Genomic DNA, 19,908 nt, shown 5'->3' on the forward strand with positions numbered 1-19,908 from the left:
AATGGAATAATTTACAGTAGCTGCCATACTGTCATGTACAAAGATGCAGCAGCTGCTTATGCATTTAATTAGTTTTAGCCACTAGTATGTGCTCGTCGTCAACAAGCTGGTGCAGTTACACTTGTATGACACCCTTTTTGTCTCTGAATGGGAATTTTATAAAATTGCAAAGTAAACGATGCCTTTTTTTACGAACGTTAGCTTCATGCGAATTAAGATGGCGCAGCCAGCACTAGGGCTGTGCAAGTCCACTTGTCAGGAACTCTGGGTGATGAACAAATTCCACGAGGTTTGTTGCTACAGGGCTCTGGCTGCTGAACCCCTTTCGTCGTTTGGTTGCATTTCAATAATGCTAATTTAACCTTTCTTGAATTACACCCCAACTGAGGAGCTTTACTTTTCACATTTCACTGTCCTGCACCTACATCCAGACTTAGAAAAATATACCCATTCTTCTATTGTTGGGTCTGCCTTTGTAGAGGGGCGGGCCCTCTCAAATTAGACTGCAGGGGTCTTCAATTTGTACTCCCAGGCTGGCCAGGGCCCTGTGGTGTTCTCACATGCACTTTCTGTGGTGTTTTCTGCCTGAAAGGAGTTTTGGTTTTGTCAAGGATTGGTAAATCACGAGACATGACATGACATCATTTCCTTCATCTGAACTGATGTACAAAAGCAATTACTGAAAATGGCACACAAACAGTACTTTTAACTAAAGTAATTATTGAACATGGTGTGCAAACAGTTAACTAAGTGAATTCCTATTCACTTTTCACATTTGTGTGGAGGTACAAAAGTGTACGAAGTAGTACAAGGTGCACCTCGTTCAAACCCTTTTATCCTAGGTCTAGTATAAGTGAAAAAATCTTTTTGGTGCTGTCGAGGCATGAAACTGGGCACGACCGTTCACAAATGTGTAACCGATTCCAATATCTTGGGTGCACGTCAACTAGCCCGTGTTAACTTTCCACGTAGTACAACTATTCCATTAACCATTTAATTAGTGGTTGCTTATGCGGAGCCCCAGAACAGCTAATTCATGCACGCTCACATCACACACCCGCACAAGGTGAATCCTCTTTATTTACAACCTTGTATTGCACAGCAGTGCTCTGGCAGGAAACAAATGGGACAGAGGCTGGTGGGGGTAAATGCCACTCTTATTCAATAAATAACTTTCTACACGTAACAACTGCTTCACTCTCGGCTCTCGAGCGCCTCCAGCACACGCTTGTCAGGAGGTGCCAACTCTTCCGGTACAACAACTTCGTCTGTGGACCCTTCCGGAAGAGCTTCGTCTTCCAGAGCGCACAGCAGCTGGTCATTCTCGTACGTGGGGAAGTAGAACCTGGAACAGCCGCACAAACATCATCACCATTGAGGTTGGCACATTCTTACGCTACAGGACAATGTCTTTCCCAATCAGTTCTACCATCTTGGAACAGCACTCGAGTTCCTAGTCCATTATGCCTAGTCCAGTCTCGTTCCTAATCCATTACGTCAACAGCAGGAAGCTTTCGCTATTACAGATAAGAGATCCATTGGTGTATTCTTTAGGAAAACGTGAACAGAAATAAATCACCTCCACGCGTACCAAGCTGTACACTTGTAGTATTGAGCAACCACATGTAAACATCATAGTGAACGCTGCTTTAATGGGATTGCCTCAAAACTACGAGTTCTCATTGGCGTTAAATATTTGTGGAATGTTAAAGAGAGAGAATGCTCGCTCAAAACGTGCTTTCCCTCTCTGCAGTCTCTTTGAGTGGAATCATGGGCTGTCGCTTGTGCTGCCAGAATGCTCCAATGGCACATGTCCTTCAAGGGTGCAGTAGCTCAGATGGTAAATATGCCCTTTCTAAGAAACATTTTAGTTTTCTAAGGTGCATCATTTCAAGAATTCCACAAAAAGCCAAGCCAATGTGTTAAAATTTATTGACAAAAAGCAATTCACCTTATGCACATTGTTTAAACAAAGCACGCTTTTTTTGAAGCAATTGTTTTTTAATTTCTTCTAACTGCTTTTGATTTTTTAAAGTTTTTTGATAACCAAGCTGGAATTTGCAGGCATAATAATTATACCTAGGCAAAATTCCAAAGTCACTATGCACAGTGGGGAAAAAACTACTACTCTTGAATTCTTGTTGTCACATGCTCATCTTTTCCTAACATCTAAATGAGATGTCGTGAAAAGAAGGATCCTATTTTTCAGCACCTTTCTAGGAAGATATTATGACTATGCACAAAAATGTACATTTTGCCAGTCAGACCTGTTGACAAATTTTTAAAATAAACTGCTTTGCACCATAGCATCATGGTAGCATTCCACTTACTGTGGTTGGTCCCAGGATGATTGGCTGACAATGCTGTTGTCATGTACACTGCTGGACAAGTGAGAAAGCAGCTGGGAACGAGACTGGAACTTTTCTGAGCACACAAAACATGTGTTCAGGTACACCTGTTGCAGAGGAAACAAATGTACGCACCAATGAGAACACAATAAAATATTGTTGGCCTATGGTACTGCCTGATAACAGTGCCATGAAAACAAATATACTAATCGAGGCAGCAGCAGCAATTCATTGATACAGAAAATGCCCCCCCCCCCCCTCTTTTCCCCCAAAAGACTGGTGCCACTATCCTATAACTATGGTTTGCGTTGTCACAGATTATGAACGACAAAATGCAATTGGCGAAGTTTGTGCAAGCATTACAAAAAATGTAGCATGGTACTGACATAAAAATACAAAATAAACGTGCGTGGGGACTTTCTGCTGAGGATGTTTTCAGAAAAACACAAACAGGTTCTCTCACTGCTACAGTTTCGCTCTCGGTTCTGGTCAAATGTTTCATCATGTTTGATTGATTGATTGCAGGGTTTAACGCGCCGACGCAACGCAGGCGATGAGGCGCATGAGGCGCGCCGTAGTGGAGGGCTCCGGATTAATTTTGACCACCTGGGGATCTTTAACGTGCGCCGAAATCTCGCTCACACGGGCGTTTTTGCTTTTCGCCTCCATCAGAAAAGCGGCCGCCGCGGCCGGGAATCGAACCCGCGACCTCGTGCTCAGCAGCAGCGCAACGCCTTAGCCACTGAGCCACCGCGGCGGGTGTTTCATCATGTGGTAATCGAAATATTTATGCAGGTGAGCATGAGACCCATCATTCCTCTTTCTTGTCGCCGTCTATATCAAAGAGAACTAGAAGAAAAAGTATTAAGTTTACAGGTGCAATAAACTGTGAGACCATGATTAAGAATTGTGCAGACATTTTCTACGATTTCCCAGGCGCCAGCACCATCCAAACTCAATTGGCCTTGTAAGTAGATTATTTACAAAATTTGTTACGTACTTTTTTGCATCAAGACAGGAATGAAAGAAACAAGAGAGATAAATGCCATTTGTTTACTTCTAAACAAAGAAATCATTGTTTGTTGCAAAGAAAAATATGATTTTCAGATAAACTAAAAGCAATTTAGCCATAAGTGTTCTTTTCATGCCAGACGCCATGGTGGCTTTACTATTTCTATGCCCTCAACTCTACATCCCAGTCAAAAGAAAAAAAACAATCATTCTTGTTCCTAAAATGAAGCTAAAGGCTCTGTGCTATTGGCTCGATTTCGTGGGTCCAGTTGATGTTCAGAACTTGAAGCGTGGCTTCAATAACTCTCATACCTGCCGCAGTGGCTCAGTGGCTAAGGCGGTCTACTGCTGAGCACGAGGTCACGGGTTCGATTCCCGGCCGCGGCGGCCGCTTTTCTGATGGAGGCGGAAAGCAAAAACACCCGTGTGTGTTCGAGATTTCGTCGCACGTTAAAGATCCCCAGGTGGTCAAAATTAATCCGGAGCCCTCCATTACGGCGCGCCTTATCGCCTGTGAAGTGTCAGCGCGTTAAACTCCAGAATCAATCGATAACTCTTACTTTTTTTATGTCATGCAGGGACAGTGAAGTAAAACTCTAATGAAAGCTGCATCGCATATCAACTCATGTTAACCATTTTTTTGTCTCACTGCTTACCAGAAGTCTAGAACTTGGTGTATTACTAAAGCTCAGAGGAAAAAAAAAAAAAAAAAAAAAGCCCCAAGGTTCCCATTGCAGCCAGCCCATGAACAGCTGCAATAGAGTCACATTGGTTGGCAGTGTGGTTTGATGCTATCCCAGTCTTAAAATTTATCACCTAATTTATGGTGAACATTGGCTCTCCTTCAGTTCAAGCGCAGTTTAAACAAATTAAACGCACTTGCAGTCTCCTCAATTGCGAAGGCATACATTTCCCCTGTGCTCACCTGCTTTCGTAGAAAGTTCACCACTTTTATTTGTTGGTAGAAGCCGAGGCCTTCCCTCACTCTCGTGAAGTCGAATTTGTGCACGTCCTGAAATGCACCCCAGAACAAACATTTTGGCAAGAACAGAACAGGCCACTCCTTCAAGGTGAAGTTCACAAAAACGCTTCTCACATTCATGTGCTTTGTGATGGTCAGGATGTCAGCGTGCGCTTCACTGCACATAAGACATATCAGCTGCGTTTCTTCACTCTCATCTGCCCAGTCTTTCCATTCACTGGAAATAAAGGAGGCTGTTGATGATGATTAACACAAATTGCACTTGATAAGTGAAAATGTCATTAGCAGCTCCAGGTAATGATTTAAGAGGATAATAAATTCTAGTGACGTCTACCATGCAATGGTTTCAAAGAAATACTAAGTATTATACATACAAAGAAGGTCAAGGAAGAACAGACGTACAGCTATTCTTTAGAAAAATTTTCCTTGAGGGGAAGGAAGTCACACTGTTCATTTCGAACACGAGCAGAGCATTCTTTATGAACAAAACACCCCTTTACAAGTTGTTCCTGGACCCCAGAGCGAGGAGATGCGAAAGGTAAATATTATGGTTTAAATTTTGATATTCACCGCTGCACACTTCATGTTTAGTAGTCTATCAGCTCAACTCACGTACTACAATTTGCACACAGACGCATAGGTTAATAACGTACACTTCCTCCTCTTCTGAGTCTTCATTCAAAGGCTCGCGGCCTTGGTCTTGCTCAGGTAGTTCATGACGTTCTGGTTCCTGCAAGCCATGAAGATGTTATGAATTAATCTTTGTTGCCACATCTGACAGAAAATTCGAACGCCTCCAGCATACGGAATGTCACTAACGGCATAGTTCACGACGTAGTATTTGTCATATGCCGTGTTCCGTGGGTTGATCTTTTTATGCTGCTTTTTTCGCATGTGCTCTTTCAACGTCTGCCAATCCTTGAATGTTTTCTCGCAGTACAAGCAAAGCATTCTGCAAAAAAAAATAAAGCAAGGCGACACAATAGTACATTGCACATTTATCGTTGCCCAACCAGCAGTATGAGCAACGTACTTTTTCAGCTTGTCTTCCAAAACGTCCAGAAGCTCATCCACATAGACTGGAATGACCAAGATATCACTTTATCCACACTGCGCCAACACAGAAAAACTGAAGGCAGACGAGGGATGTTACCTAAATTGTCAGGTCTTCCTACACTGAAGTTGTGGTCGTGGGCCATGTGATTGAGGAGGGTGGCTCTGCGGGTCGAACAGTTATAAGCTCAACCATTGTCAATTACATCTCTGAATGAAGGCATATACCTGTTTTCAGTGAATATTTTCTTGCAGAACAGACACATCCTCTTGAATGATGAGTCAGACCTCTCGAGCTCTTGATGAGAGAGCACGGCCCCCTAAAGAAAGAGAAGCGAGGGCACGGTTTTTTTTCAAGGCCATAAAAACAGGCTTATATTACTACCGTACCAGCCTTGACCTCCGCAGACCCTTACGAACTTCTATATCTTCTGGCAACTTGTCAGAAAGCAGGTAGTAATATTCGCTCGTCTCTGTAAACAAATTAATGTATGATCGGGTAATAATCATTTCACTAACTATTCACTGGTTCCGGTGTCCAGCAATGTTCTCACCGACATCGTTCTCCCCAGTGTTCGTCTTGATCATTACGCACACGTCGGTCAAAGCGGGGGTGTTTTGGAACCGCTTCTTCCAGTAAGAGAAGTACCTGAAAAAAAGGCAGTAGACGCACGTGCTGGTCCCAAAGTTTACCCCGCGTGCCACTTTATATCTTACCCTGGTGGATCAGAAACGCCAGAGAAGTTGCTGATGACGAACTTGTGCTCACTTAAAAGGTGTTTCAACAAGTTTTGGAAGTTATCCTTGTCAACGAGGAATGATAATTCGCATAATAAACAGGCCACTTCGGTTGCATTTTCTTCACTTTTTCTTCTGTCATTCGATGGTAGAAACAGCGGCTCTGGAATGTTCATAGTATTTGTGATTAGACAGTGTGTAATTTAATACGTACAGTTGTTTTTTTAAGGAAAAGGCAACGTCAACGTACCGATCGTGGTAGCCATGAGGGGACAAACCGAAACTGAACTGAACTGGATTGCCTCGGTGCAGGCCAAGCGGCTACAACAACAACCACAACCACAAAACTTTTATTTTTAAGCTACATTGTTCAATTTTGGTTTTAACTTATCTGTATTATGACTAAAACTTGTTTTTTTTATTGTTATAATGCATATGGTATTGTTTAACAATACTTGGTGAGAATGTACATTGACTTGTCGGGCTACATTGGGCGCCGTGTGGCATTCGGAGAGAACCCCGTTGCAAGGTTCCTTTTCACCCGTCGTCATGAGTGGGTTTTCACGTAAGGTGTGCGCTCCTGACTTTTTTTCGCTCTGAAGTGACTTAAGGAGTTTCTTTTGCTTGCCGGTCCCTTTCTATGTAAATTCGTCGACAGTTACTTTACCGTTCAGCATAATGCAGTACATTCTTAAAATGGCTTTTTTTCCGCTTAGTTCGTTTCACGTGGCGTTTGATGTGCCCTAGTTCAATATACCTCGTTGATATGAATGCGTTGAATGGAGCCCAAGCAATGTCTTCGTTGACATAATGGCATGGTAAATATTAGAATTGTGCCTGAAGTTCCGTAAGTTTGTTTCCACGAGCTGGCTTCGCTGTCACTTCTGTGTAGTTTTTTGTTGACGCTGCGGCATGCTTTAGGCCTATCGGCTACCACGCCGGTAATCTTGCTAATGGCTCATGCTCTTGCTTGTCCGTGCGAGAAGCACTTCGAAATTTCGTTGAGACTTCGCACGAAGGTCGCATTTATAATTTTTTAATAGCCCGCCAATGTATACATACGTTCGATTCGTTTGTGGGGATTCTTAGGACTGCTTTGTTGAACTCCACGTGGAGCGAATTGTCATTAGAGCTAATTTCGCGGCTAGTTCTCCACAAATTAGTTTTGCGGGGTTACTGCCGGTGCGAGCAGCATTTCCCTTACACGCCTTCATTTCGTTGGTGATTATCAGACTTCGCTTGGGGTACGCCAAGATATCAGTTCGGTTGGCCGAAGTCCGCAGCTCTACAATATGCCTCATGGCGCAAGTTTTGCCTGATCATGTGTTCAAACTCTTTTTTCAGCCCATTATCATCGACGGCCAAGGCCACTTGCTTGGCCGTCTCTCAGCATTGATCGCGAAAACGCTGCTGCATGGTAAGCATTTTTCGCAAACTTCGTTCCACATTGTGCCCTACATGATGATAAATTCACATCCACACGTATGAAAGCAGTGTGATTATACCCTTTAACCATGCATCACCATCTGAGTTTTCGAAGCATGTCCCAAGCGTCCCTGCTGTTCTCCGGCCCGTTGCTACAACCTGCGTGTCGTTTCTACTTCCCAGGCCAGCGCGTTGTCGTGGTACGATGCGAGGGCATCTGCATCTCCGGGAGTTTCTTCAGGAATAAGTGTGAGTGAACATTTTCTCACCTTCTCAACCCCACCTTACCTGTCGCATTCTAACGGCGTACCTCTGCCTTCACGTAATTGCAGTGAAGTACCTGTCGTTCCTGCGCAAGCGCTGCAATGTGAACCCGGCGCGCGGCCCGTACCACTTCCGGGCGCCCAGCAAGATCTTGTGGCGCACGGTGCGGGGTATGCTGCCGCACAAGACCAAGCGTGGATCCCTGGCTTTGGACCGGCTGAAGATGTTCGAGGGTGTGCCGCCACCCTACCACCGCATGAAGCGCATGGTGGTGCCCTCGGCCCTCCGCGTGCTCCGGCTCAACCCCCGACGCAGGGTAACGGGAGTGGACGCCTTTTTCTAGTTGCGATCCGCGCACAATCTGCCATCCTTGGCTGTCGTCTCGGGCATATAAACAGAGCGCACACTCAGCCTGCTGCTTGTAGGGCAGCTATGCTTACTAGTGCTGTACGTTATTTCCACTTTTTTGACAGCTCATGGGGAGTTCGTTAGTACGTGCGCACAAAAGAAGCTTACAAAGGGAAAAAGCAGAGACTCTAAAGACTGACCATGTTGTGAGCACATGGCTACCAGTGAATGGGTACCAAAGATGGAGAAAAAAAGTAGACTAAGGCACTTTGCCTGCTGCAGATTAGTCTCGCGAGTGTGCACCTGCCTTTGTGGCATTCATGTGACGCGGGAGGCGCTGAAGGGCTAGAATTATTCGCGCATGAGTTTTTTTGACGGCGAGGCAGTTAAGGAGCCTTTCTGACCGCCATTTCTTAGTTTACTGTTGGCGGGCACAAGCCCTGGCACTAGAAAAAAAAAAGGTGGCATCAGCGGGGAGTGCAATAAGCATACGTTTGGCTTAGTGGCTAAGGGGTTGTGCTCTACGTCGACGGACGCAAGTTTGATCGCGGCCACGGTGGCTGCGAAAACACCCATGTATAGTGGTTTTCACTTGTCAAGGATCCCCAAGTGGTCAATTATTCGAGCCCTCCAGCGTGCCTTGTAGCCCAAGTGTACCTTAGGTGTGATGTGCCCCCAATGTTTGAATGTAATAAGAGGAATGTTAGTTTTTAGTGTTCACTGGACATTAGCATTTCAAGGGGCCCTGCAACACTTACCATCGACTACTCTGAATGTATTTTGGTGTAAAGTCTATTGTTCCAGCAATCTCCTCACGCAAGAATTGTGAAAATCCGTTCACCATCACTTAAACTACTCGCGATGAGAAATTGTGCATAAAGGCCCAACCACATGCAGCGTATTTTCGGCGTCGCGCGAACGTCAGCGTCGTTCGGCGTCAACGTGCGCGCCCGCAGGAGAGGGCGAGTAACCGAATGGGACCGGCGAAATCACGCGCCGGCGTGCGCGCTCGACGCTGCGTCTGTGTGTGTTGCCAGACTTGCTTGCCTAGCTCTGTGCCAACATAAACAAGTTGTGCAGAGTTTTTTGTAATTAGGCTTTAAAGTAAACGTTTATTTTTGTTTATAAATGCACTGAAGTGATAACGTTGCTAAACCGCATCCAACTGCGTTGTTTAAATGCTGAAGAAAAACTGCCGGCTGAATCAAGCCGACGAAAGCCTTTCGTTCGAGCAACAGTGTGCCGCCATATTCGCCACGGGCGCCACGGCTGCTGCCACTTCGTCCCACAACGCCTGTTTGCGGTGTTTGTTTTTGTTGTCTCTATGTTTAGCCTGCCATAGAGCGGGGCGGGCAGCGACTGCACTTATTAGTGCCTCAGCGTTGATTTTCGGCATGTCGGCCGCCATTAAAACTGCGAGACGGACTGGCACAACCGGAAACTGGCACCAGCGCCGCTTCCGGCGCTCGCGCCGAGATCTGCCGAGCGTAGATATCGGCGTCGCCGGAGCGTCAGCCCGCGTCGCCATGCATTTTGGCGCGCGCGCTGACGCTCGTCGACGCCGAACGACGCTGACGCTGGCGCGACGCCGAAAATACGCTGCATGTGGTTGGGCCTTAATTGTTCCCTCTAAACTCTACCGTGGACAACGCAACGTAAGCTGCACGCTCTCTCCCGGAGGAGGGGCGGCTGGTGGGTTTTTCTCAGCGGACTCTGATATATCACCGGCCGGGTAGTTTTATCTGCAACGTGGAGGGGTTTATTTCCAGTCTGGTGCCACAAAATGCAGGCATGGCTGCCCGCTTGCAAGCGCGTGCTCAGGCTGGTAGGGTGTTTTTGAAGCAATAAACTTCTGTTGTCGAGTGGCCTTGTTGAAAGGGCAATATTGAGTCCGTAAAACAGGCGGATCGTCAGAGGAAATGTGAGAAATAAGCCGCGAAGTTGACCAGCGACAGCCAATAGGACATCCATGGCCCAAATGACATCATTCAGGCCATGTCAGGAGTGCATAATGGGAATTGAAGAGAGAGCGGTTTACTTTTCCGCGACTTTCACGGGGATTTGTGCGCTTCACGTGCATGTGTAATATTTGGCTCGGGTATTCCTGGAGGTGTAATCTAAACGTCGCGCAGGTTTACTTGCAGCACAAAGTGTTGCAGGGCCCCTTAAGATGGAATGATCAGACTGAGCTACAAGTGCCACTACGAGAGCGTCCTGGTGTTGTCACTGGGTGCCAATTGCATGAGGAAAGTAGTCGGTGAAACGCCACTGTTTGGTCTTTTTCCTCGTTATCTAAATTAATTGTAAAGGTGTGGGATTTAGTGATCTAGGGCAGGCATCAGTTCAGCTTACTGTTGAATGTTTTCTGGAGAACATTTCTGGTCTAAGAAATTTGTACTGTAATTTTTTTCAGCGTAAGGTGAGCCTCACTTTGCATAAATTTAACTTCCATTTTCTCTAGCCCAAAAATTTCTAGTGCTGTGCCTGTATTTCCTTCGTTTTTACTGTCATAAATATAAGCACTAGTTGCAGAAGTAATTTTTTGTACTAAACATCCTAAGGGACATCCATGCCAATTTTCATGGCTTGCAACTGAGAAAAGCCAGCAAAAGAACTCTGAAAATGGACATTACCCAGTGGAGAAAAAAATTCAAATTGTGATCTCAAATTGTTCATGTAGCATGGGACTATACGGATATAGTTTGCAGTGCCTGCATCGAGTTCCCTAATCTAGAACTCTCGTGTTGCACAAGTTGCGGTTGTGTCGACCTGCTTAACTGGTCACTGTTGCGAGGTTGGTAGTGACAGCTTTAGTGGTCGAGGTATAACTTTGGAGATATTCCAGAACATCTTTTGGGGAGGACGTGGCTTTGGCTAGTGGTAGAATATCGAGATAGCTCAGCAGGTGATCATGCTTGTGCCTATTGTGAATATGCTAGCACTACTTTCTTGTCAATCATGGAACTTGCCCATTTCTGTAATGCAGTTCTAGAGTAGTCCTTCGTGGCCAGTGGCGGCAGCACAATGTGATGTTTATGCAGTAGAAATCACTGCTGGGGGCACCCACATTTAGTAACGATTTCGTAGTGGTGCAACGCCAGTCACTTTTTTTTTTTTTTTTTAAGACTTAAAACTTCAGCGAGTTCCCACTTTATAGGACAGCAAGACCCCCTGATATCAGATTGGGAACTTGATTTTCTCGTGAAATTACAAAGCTGACTGATGACATCACACTTCAGAAAGTGGAAAATGTGGAATACCCACCACAAAAGGCCACACAAGCAGTCAGCTACCTGTGGTGTTGGGTGATACTGCTCATTCTCAAAATTGGGAGGAAATTCAAAGGGCAATTTCTAGGGTTGTTGCATGTTATTCAAGTGAATTCTTACTTTTTTTTCATAAGTTCTGGATAGTCATATATAAGCAAGCGAAAATGGAGTTGATTAATTTTGAAATGAATAGTTGTCTCTAGTCTCCTCCTCTTGGAAGAAATTAATGCACAGGTGAATGGCTTGACAATCTGTCAAGATCCAAGCGATCCAATAAGCAGCCATTGGAGTGCCAGCCCAAATATGAACGTCTAAAGTGTGCTGTTCTTCCAAGTGATGAGCTTCTATTCCTTACCTACATTGAGCCCCCTGAGAGGGCGATGGAATCAACATTGAATGCTGATCTTTCACTGCGGTGCGTGGCCTGTCACGTTCTGTTTTTCTCCTGTTGCTAATGCTTCCATTCCCTCTGGTGGCCTCCCCAGTACTGCACCCTTGGGCGTCTGGGCCACGAAGTTGGCTGGAAGTACCAGAGCGTCATCGAGTCTCTTGAGCTCAAGAGGAAAGCCAAGGCTGCACTCTACTACAAGGCCAAGAAGACTGACAGGGTAAAGTGGCCTTGCCTTTTGTGGCTTGCATGCCCAGGGAGTGTTCCTTTTCAAGCTGCTTTTCCGCAGTGCCTTTGTTTTTTAACCTACGTTGGCAGGCAGCACTGCTGTTTTTGCAGTGTGCGACGAGTTCACAGTGGCTTAATGTTAGTGGTTTGACAAGGCTGTGGGATGCAGCTTGAAAATGTGCATTCTTGAAATTGTAAACTCCATGATGCTTGTATACCTACATTGTTTGATACTTCCGTGATATCAAGACTTTGACTGAGAACCCGTGTCACATTTAACCTGTGGCTCTGTTTCTCTGGAGGCGTTGCTGAAAGGTTTGCGTCCTCTCTCCCCTTTCCAGAAACTGCTCGCACAGGCCAAGGAGCTGTCCACCAAGCAGATCGAGCCCATGGCACAGGTCATCAAGAGCTATGGCTACGCCGTTTGAGTGGCATCACGGAACTGTAATAAAGTTGCACAAAGTGGGTGCTGCTTGTGCCCTCCTGTCTATTTTTGGGAATGGAGAGTGCGCTGTTTACACTATTTCTGCACAAATGTTTAGCAGCACCACGTGGAAGGTTTCCAGCATGCTTTCTCAGGTTTGACAAAATTGCTCTTCTGGAGTACAAGGGGAAGAGTACAGGCGATACATTTGCATGGAATTGTTTGTTTTCATTGGGTGGCATGAGATTACCTGGGCATTGGGCACAGTTGTGTTCAGGCCTCTGGTGGAGTTCAGTCGTGTACATTTTGAGCAAGCCCCAACTGCGTGAAGGCAGGCAGTGACAGCACAAGTGTTTTCTGGGCTGTGGTACCTGAAGTGCAAGCTTGCCGCAGTGCAATACAAGATATTGCAGGTGATTAACTGTGCCCCACTCCAAAATCAACCTAAGGGGTATGCAAGCATCCTTATGACAACCTGGAGAATTGTACACTACCGAAAAATGGAGAGGGTGGGGGAGAATTCATTGTTCGGGTGCAAACCATGATTGTACTGGATATACCCCATGGCCAATGAGGCTGAATGGCAAAGTTCTTGTGGCAGTTTTGTAAAAGGAACAGGTGTGTTCCAAGCACACCAGCAGGACCACTGGGTTGGTGGCTTCGCAAGTGGCTCGTCATGGTGTGAACCAGGTGCAGCCGAGGCGCTGGTCGACTGGTTCCCTTTGATTACATGGAGGGCTGTGCAGATAGCTGTAGAACCTTTCTCCAATTGGGGGCTGATGTCTGAATATTCGAAACATGCTACTTCTGAGGTGCAGAACTGCATGTGCTTTTGCTATCCTGTTTGAGTGATTTATTGGAATAGAAAGTGAAGAAGTGTACTGGGGATATTTTGAACTCATTTGGGTGTTCAGCATACAACCCAGTCTTTGTGAATGCAAGGGGATAGGTGAGAACAAGTAGGGACGAAGATAAGGAGTGCGTAAAGCTACCTGGCAGGCATTGGTTGGGCTACAGCCGTTTGATGAGGTCGGTCTCGACGAAGGCCAGGAGAAGTCAGAGCTTCCCGTCGGGAAAAGCAGGTCCATTAGGGTGTAGCTGGGCAGCCCGAGACGCTCAACTGCGGCGCGAAGCTCTGCTCTCGACGCATCGTGCTGGCGGCAGGAGCAGAGCAGGTACTCCAGGGTTTCGGGCTCTGGGCAGTCAGGTAATGTGGGGGACGATTGGCTGCCTTGTCGGTGCAAGCGGGCTGCCGCATTGCAGCAATCGAGCCGCATGCGGAGTATGGAGCGGGCATTCCTGCTGCTGATGCGGCCAGGCAAAACCTGTGGAGCTTGGCCGCTGATGACTCGAGTCCCGGTGCATCGTCTCCACCTCCCGCGCCAGGATGGGTTGTGCGGCGTCGAAGGGCCTCGGGTCGCGGGAGGCAGGGACCGCCTCCTGGGGAGCAGCACCTCCGGCCAGGGCGTCAGCCACCTGTTGGACTGATCAGTGCTGCACAGAAAAACGGGGGGTGCCGCGAATGCCCTTCAGTGAATGTAGTCAGCTGCAGCATTGGAGGTATATGCCTACTGCATACTAATGATTCCAGTGGTTGAGAACTGCTATGGTGGGGGTACGAGGGAACATCTCCATTGAAGGCTGCGCATTAGGTAACAGCCACGGGAATTCAGTTCGGTTTACGGCTCACCAAACGAGTTGCAAATTTAGTGTTTCTTGTGTGACCAAGCGTGCTGAATGGCATTTCAAATCTGCAACTTGAACGTGTAGCTTGGGGCGGGTTCAAATCAGAGTTCTTCAAAAATAGAGTAACTCTGGTTCAAATGACGCGCCAAACGGCTTCTCGCAACTTGGATTTTGAACGTGTAGCTTGGGGCGGGTTCAAATGACGCGCCAAACGGCATCTCGCATTTTTTTTACGGCGCCTTCAAAGGTATGTGCATCAACAATATGGCTGCGCCCATGAGAACAACATGAGATCGCATTAAAAGCAAAGTAGTAACGGCGCACTTTACGTGGGCTCGATTTTAGTAGCCTTAGCTTAAAAGAATGAAGTAAGGCTTGTTACGTCGCTTTCTTCGAGGATTAAAGAGTCGTTATCTGTTCCTAAAACCGGTTTTGAGTAGCGCGAAGCCAGTCGCCTAGGGGAGAAAAAAACCGGTTTTGTAAAGGCGGTGGCCGTTTGTATTCCTGATTGATACGCAGAAGTGTGTAGTACAGTAGGACCTCCAGCAAGGAAAACCAGTTTTTTTTATGGCTGCTACGACAGCCTCCCGGTACGTTTCACGTAAAATAATCAGAAAGCAACTAAGGCGACACTTAATCGCGCGTCTTGGTGCAGGTCGAATGAATCGGACGACGAGGGTCCACCGGAACTTTCGGACTACGCGAAAGCCGCCCTAGAAGAATTTTTACGGGAGCGAGAGAAGCAAGAAAAAGGTCCCGTACCGGAGGAAGACTGGGTGCGTGTGTGTTTGTTTCCCTATCATCCAGAAGTGCTGGAACGTATATTTGAAGATTGGGCGCATTCATCTGCGCCCGTCACGGGGAGGGGGCAAGAGCGTGGCACTACTACTACAGCCACTGTACTACTACTTGGCATGAAATGTTATCGTTCTTCATCATAAGCAGTAGTACCGTAATCCCGCCCCGAATTTCGTTTTTCACTCGCGAGGAGCGGGGAAATAAAAAAAAGCTCACTGGGGCAATTTTCTCTCTAAAACTGGCTACCTGCGTGTAGACTTCGTATTGGCGTGGCCAATGCATGACGCTGTTTAGACAGTGTAGGTAAAAAACAAACAAAAAACTATTGTTTATAATCACGGGAACGGGGGTCCTCAGATCCTATTTTTTACTAATGTGTGGTGGCAGACTGTCTCATTTCCCTCCGTGGGAAACAAACAAACAAGCAGCCAAGGTCTCGCTATGTCTAAGTTTGATATTTCATTATAAGCGATACTTGGTTAAAAGCGGAGACAATTTTTTATTGCGTACAATGGGGGCCACCAAACCTGCCAAATAAAGCAAGATTTCAAATGCAGAGGTTTTTTGTATAATGGGCATTTGCTGTAGCTGACAATATTTAGCTGGAAGAAAATGTACAAACGTAAGTTTAGTGGGAACCATTTGTGTCTTCAATGGTCGATTCGTATTTGCTTGCTTTAGGTTCAATTTTGTGAATATATTTTGTCAATTTAGCTACCACTGCAGACAAATCAGGGGTGGACTTCACCGTTAGATTGCATACGTATCCCACTTTTCCTAACAATGCGTGGGTATAAGCTAGTTGGTTGGTAGCGAATGTCTGTTATTTTCGCGCTTAAAAGGACCCTTTTCCTAATTTCGTGCTGGCAGAGCTACAAGAGTTCAGTCAAGTTGCATTTTGTTTTATTTCATGATTTTGAAACTAACTGCCTGATGGTGATGTGGTGACAACAGTAGGTGACAGTTTACACATGTGCCTGACGTAAGTTAGGCTGCACTGACTGACACTGTGTCGAACTGTGGTGCGTGGTATTAAAAATGTAACGAAAACCTAGCAATACAATCTTGGGTGCATGCGGTACTCAATAAAGCTAATTTTTCTAATCACCTGTGTGGATTGACGACAAGACTGGCATGTGCATATCACACGCGTGCAATGAAGTTGAAAAATAAATTGCATTTACTAGCTTGCTTGGGTGGTACACTTACTAGGTGATAGACTTGCCTTCTCTCTGCATTTTTGTTGTCGTTGTTGCTTTGTGTTGTGGGAGTAGTAGATTAATGCCTGTTTCTTTTTTGCATCTCCCTCCCTCTCTCTCTCTCTTTCTCTCCTTTTAGCAACTAAGTCAGTTCTGGTACAGCGATGAAACTGCAGTGGCCTTAGCAAAGGAAGTAATGCGGGCAGCCGGAACTGATGGAGCGTAAGCACAAATTTTTAGCCATTGTTTTCAGCCTACAGATGTGATTAATGCGCGGTGTTCTTCTGTTAAGGCGATCTCGCGTTTGCCCGTTTCTTGGATGTATTCAAAAGGTAAATTTCGGCATTTCACCCCAGATGAAATAGGTCAGTTTCGGTGTCAGAACACCCCCCCAAAATTTTACAAGTGGTGCATCTGCATCCCTCCTTTCTGCCTTTCCTTTTCGCCCATGCTTTTTGCACACCTCTTCTAATAAATTTAAATGTAAAAACGATGATTAGATAGGCAAGTGAAAATAAGATGTTGTTTGGTGGCAGACTGTCTTTTTTTATTTTTTTTACCGGCAGGGTATAACAACCCCCAGAAAAAGTGGCCGCGTAACTGCTCCTTTCTTTGCAAATGTCCACAAGATAGTCTTTGCCGACATTTGCCAAGTAAATGCCTCCCTTCGCTTTCCCGCTCACTTCTCATGGTGTCCCTCTTGCGTCGCGCTCCTCCCAAGGTAAACATGGTAAAGGTTTGCTGAGGTCAATTTAAGTTTACCGCGTTCCACTGCTCCAGGCCGGGTGCCTCGATGCCAGCACTGCTGTACAGCGGAGATGTGTGTGAATCGAGGCGCCCTACTTCATTGTTTATAGAACCACGTTGCCCTAGTCCATGTGTGTTCCAAGCAGAATGTGGAACCTATCTAATGGAACCTTAATTTCTTAACTGTTGCCACTTGAATTCTTAAAATGCTGCCAGAAGCTATAGTGGTGCGGTTTTTTTTTTCTGCAGTAGATGTAGTATTTCATTTCGCAAAAATCAAGCATCTATGAATTCTTTTATAAAGGAACACTGTAAATATCCCTTGTGTATTAATATTCTGTCTTATATTCGTGTAATGTATTGTTCAGCAATGTTGACAAGTATGAACATACAAACCGGACTTAGACGTTTAGATTTCGGTGAATTGCGCAGACTTCGTTTCACTGTTTTACTTTGGCTGGGCGGCTGAATCGAGTCACAGACAGACAGATATGCAGACAGACCAAAATTTCTGGATTTAAGTAGCCCAAGAAAGACTATCATCTTTAAAATATTTCTGGCTACGCCAGTGATCAGTGGGGACATACTTTCCTCGTCTCTGCGAGTTCACCTGGAGTGGTTACTGTAAAAAAAAAGAGAGAGTCGCAGTCCTGCCGCAACATCATGTACCCAAAAACAGTTTTATCCACTCCAACCTGCGAAGTGCTGATGTAAGCAGTTGACAAGGCAAAGCTAAGTGCAGCACAATTGTGGACATTTTACCGATTTAGTTTAGTGATTATTTCAGCAGCACTGGAGATTTACAGCATTACAGGTCTGCCACAAAAGAGCTTCCTCCTTTCAAAAGCTGGTTTGCCCATTACATAGCCAAGTCGACTCTTTCTGCCATATGTGTAGTCGCTATTAATGAAAGCTTTCTTTCGAAAAAAAAAAGTTAACTGCAGCCACTTGGAAGCAACGCGATTCAAACAAGGCCCCCCTCCCCTCTTTTCTGCACTTTCAGGATTGCTTGCATATCATGTCCGACGTTGTACGCGAAGCTCCGAGAGCTGGGCTGCGCGAACGAGCTCAAATTGCTGGAATATGACCGGAGATTTGAATGCTACGGGGAGGACTTCTTGTACTACGACTACAATGCGCCCCTGCAAATACCCAGTGATTGGCAGGGCAGATTCACTGTGGTGGTGCTCGACCCTCCGTTTCTCTCCGAGGAATGCTTGTCGAAAACGTCCGAAACAGTCAAGTTCCTTCAGCCCACTTTTACAATCCTTTGCACAGGTGAGGCCTACTGTAGCTACATTGTTGTTGCATTTGTGGTGCTCTCTGCTTGTGTACAAGCTATAATGGTACATACAATAACAATATCATTTATTTTGGCTAACGAACTTTTGGTTCATTCAATCTGCCTACATGGTTCGTGCAGTTTTTCCTTTAATTATACATTCGCTAACACAAATTCTGCTTAATTGGAACAAACTTTGGGCCTTTTCGAGATCAAATCGGGCAGTAGAATCGAGGGAAAACTGCATTGGCACAAACTTACCTCTTGCAAAAGCCCCTAGTCATAGAAAACTTTGATTTGTACAAGCCTGTTGAAAAGACAGTCTGGTTTAAGTGCTCTGTGCTGGCAGTAATTGCACAACACACATCTGGGTAATGACCAGGTATGCCTGTTAGGTGCAAGAGGCAGCTGTGTTTTACATGCACCTCGGTGCTGTAGCTTGTAGGCTGCTGTTATCAGGAAAAAATGAGATGCAGCTGTGGTGTGTGCACGTGTTGTGTTTATTGTAAGGCATCTAGATTTTGGAGGCATCGAACAAACAGGCCAGAGAGCAAGTGAGATGCAGAGTTCACGTCCATTCAACATCATATAGCCCAACTTCTCAAACGAAGGGTTTGGGCTTCATCATTTATGTCCCGACTGCTTCACTCAAACTGTCATGGAACTAAAGGCACGCAGTCTTGATAAACAATTTGCTCAATGTGTACCCAAACTCGTTCAGACTGTCATTTCCACATACAAAAAGCCATGGTATGAAAAAAAAAAAAAACTTTATTGTGAAGGTTAGGTGTTGAGTCTGCTGATAACACATAGTGTTTAAAAAAAAAAAAAGATGGATCGCTACAAGAAATGACAGGACAGGCACTGTTTTAAAGCAAGCTTTTACAAGAAGCAAGGCAAGTTCTGCACAAGCTTTTGTGCACAACCAAGAACTGCGCTAGTTTTCAATTCAGTTCCCAATTGTTAATATCTGTTGTTTTTAAGTTTTTTTTTGTGCAGCGTGTGCTTTGCTTGGAAAGCAAGGTTGCCATGAGTGATAGAATGAATCACTATTTACTATCGTAGACTAGCGAATGTTGCCAGAGCTGTAGCTAACAAAATAACAACATTTAGTTGTACAACTCGTTCGGGAATTTTCTGCATAACAGATTCCATGCGGCACCGCAAATATTTCTGTGCTTGATTCCTTGCACTCTAAACTAGACATCAGCGTGAAGCTGTTGAGGATAATGTTATGTGCAGCCTTGAAAAACTGGTTGCCTTCAAAGGAGAAGTAATGGGCAGCAATTTGTAGTGAATGATGTTCATGTGGGGAGCACTTTTCTAGCTAGGTCTTGGCGTCATCACGTAGAGTCCATCTCTGTTGTGGTTGCTTTCAGGTGCAGTTATGGAGAGCCTTGCCGAGCAGCTGCTTGGACTTCAGCCCTGCAAGTTTAAGCCGACGCACACGCGCAAGCTTGGCAACGAGTTTAAGTGCTTCGCTAACTACAACCTGGATGAATTTTGCTGCTAGACATGTCAAAGTAGTCTGACCTAGTCCTGTTTATGCTCTAGTCCAAAAAGTTGCAGTATTTTTTTCATTTTTTAGAAAAAAGTTCAAGCCCAAAAGGAAGAAACAGCTGTGCAATGAATTACTTACACTTTTGCTTGCAGCTAAGTCCCACAAGCCCAAAATAAATATATGCCGTAATAAAGTGCGAGAAAATGCGTGTTTTGTG

General features: G+C 45.5%; 3 protein-coding genes across 5 annotated transcripts; 2 read left to right on the top strand and 1 right to left on the bottom strand.

Moving 5' to 3' along the window:
- Window positions 1-1,136: 1,136 nt before the first annotated feature.
- Window positions 1,137-6,522, bottom strand: LOC144152767 (zinc finger protein 277). Its single transcript, XM_077684203.1, has 13 exons — window positions 6,383-6,522; window positions 6,112-6,295; window positions 5,949-6,043; window positions 5,785-5,867; window positions 5,623-5,714; window positions 5,495-5,559; window positions 5,375-5,420; window positions 5,161-5,293; window positions 4,995-5,071; window positions 4,456-4,558; window positions 4,285-4,371; window positions 2,331-2,455; window positions 1,137-1,345 (listed from the first exon to the last, which is right to left on the bottom strand). Exons 1-13 carry the CDS (start codon window positions 6,396-6,398, stop codon window positions 1,195-1,197), a joined length of 1,257 nt encoding a protein of 418 aa, XP_077540329.1. The 5' UTR covers window positions 6,399-6,522; the 3' UTR covers window positions 1,137-1,194.
- A 94-nt stretch (window positions 6,523-6,616) lies between these two features.
- On the top strand, window positions 6,617-12,544 carry Rpl13a (ribosomal protein L13A). Its single transcript, XM_077684204.1, has 6 exons — window positions 6,617-6,702; window positions 7,477-7,549; window positions 7,741-7,806; window positions 7,890-8,137; window positions 11,924-12,046; window positions 12,396-12,544. Exons 1-6 carry the CDS (start codon window positions 6,682-6,684, stop codon window positions 12,480-12,482), a joined length of 618 nt encoding a protein of 205 aa, XP_077540330.1. The 5' UTR covers window positions 6,617-6,681; the 3' UTR covers window positions 12,483-12,544.
- A 1,306-nt stretch (window positions 12,545-13,850) lies between these two features.
- Window positions 13,851-19,899, top strand: LOC144152005 (EEF1A lysine methyltransferase 1). 3 transcript variants are annotated; one of them, XM_077683189.1, is made up of 5 exons: window positions 13,851-14,038; window positions 14,820-14,940; window positions 16,301-16,383; window positions 17,912-18,186; window positions 19,570-19,899. In XM_077683189.1, the coding sequence occupies exons 1-5, from the start codon at window positions 13,866-13,868 to the stop codon at window positions 19,701-19,703; spliced, it is 786 nt and encodes a 261-aa protein (XP_077539315.1). In that variant the 5' UTR covers window positions 13,851-13,865; the 3' UTR covers window positions 19,704-19,899. The 3 variants fall into 3 exon arrangements, with proteins under 3 accessions (XP_077539315.1, XP_077539317.1, XP_077539316.1); XM_077683191.1 differs by lacking the exon at window positions 13,851-14,038 and adding an exon at window positions 14,421-14,532; XM_077683190.1 differs by lacking the exon at window positions 13,851-14,038 and adding an exon at window positions 14,433-14,754.
- Window positions 19,900-19,908: the final 9 nt, after the last annotated feature.

The sequence above is a fragment of the Haemaphysalis longicornis genome, unplaced genomic scaffold (genome assembly GCF_048455015.1).
Source record: "Haemaphysalis longicornis isolate Haplotype H1 unplaced genomic scaffold, Haemaphysalis longicornis Haplotype H1 scaffold_9, whole genome shotgun sequence".
Classification (NCBI taxonomy): domain Eukaryota; kingdom Metazoa; phylum Arthropoda; class Arachnida; order Ixodida; family Ixodidae; genus Haemaphysalis; species Haemaphysalis longicornis.

What these genes read in the sequence shown, in the direction of transcription:
- LOC144152767 (XM_077684203.1), bottom strand. An exon ending in TGAACTTTCTACGAAAGCAG is followed by an intron (nt 2,456 to 4,284) that starts GTGAGCACAGGG and finishes CCTCTGCAACAG; the next exon opens with GTGTACCTGAACACATGTTT. An exon ending in TCATCCTGGGACCAACCACA is followed by an intron (nt 1,346 to 2,330) that starts GTAAGTGGAATG and finishes CGGCTGTTCCAG; the next exon opens with GTTCTACTTCCCCACGTACG.
- Rpl13a (XM_077684204.1), top strand. Translation starts at nt 6,682, where the DNA reads ATGAGTGGGTTTTCACGTAAG. An exon ending in CGCGAAAACGCTGCTGCATG is followed by an intron (nt 7,550 to 7,740) that starts GTAAGCATTTTT and finishes TCTACTTCCCAG; the next exon opens with GCCAGCGCGTTGTCGTGGTA. An exon ending in GGCTCAACCCCCGACGCAGG is followed by an intron (nt 8,138 to 11,923) that starts GTAACGGGAGTG and finishes TGGCCTCCCCAG; the next exon opens with TACTGCACCCTTGGGCGTCT.
- LOC144152005 (XM_077683189.1), top strand. Translation starts at nt 13,866, where the DNA reads ATGGGTTGTGCGGCGTCGAAGGGCCTCGGGTCGCGGGAGGCAGGGACC. An exon ending in GCAGCCGGAACTGATGGAGC is followed by an intron (nt 16,384 to 17,911) that starts GTAAGCACAAAT and finishes CTGCACTTTCAG; the next exon opens with GATTGCTTGCATATCATGTC. An exon ending in TTTTACAATCCTTTGCACAG is followed by an intron (nt 18,187 to 19,569) that starts GTGAGGCCTACT and finishes GGTTGCTTTCAG; the next exon opens with GTGCAGTTATGGAGAGCCTT.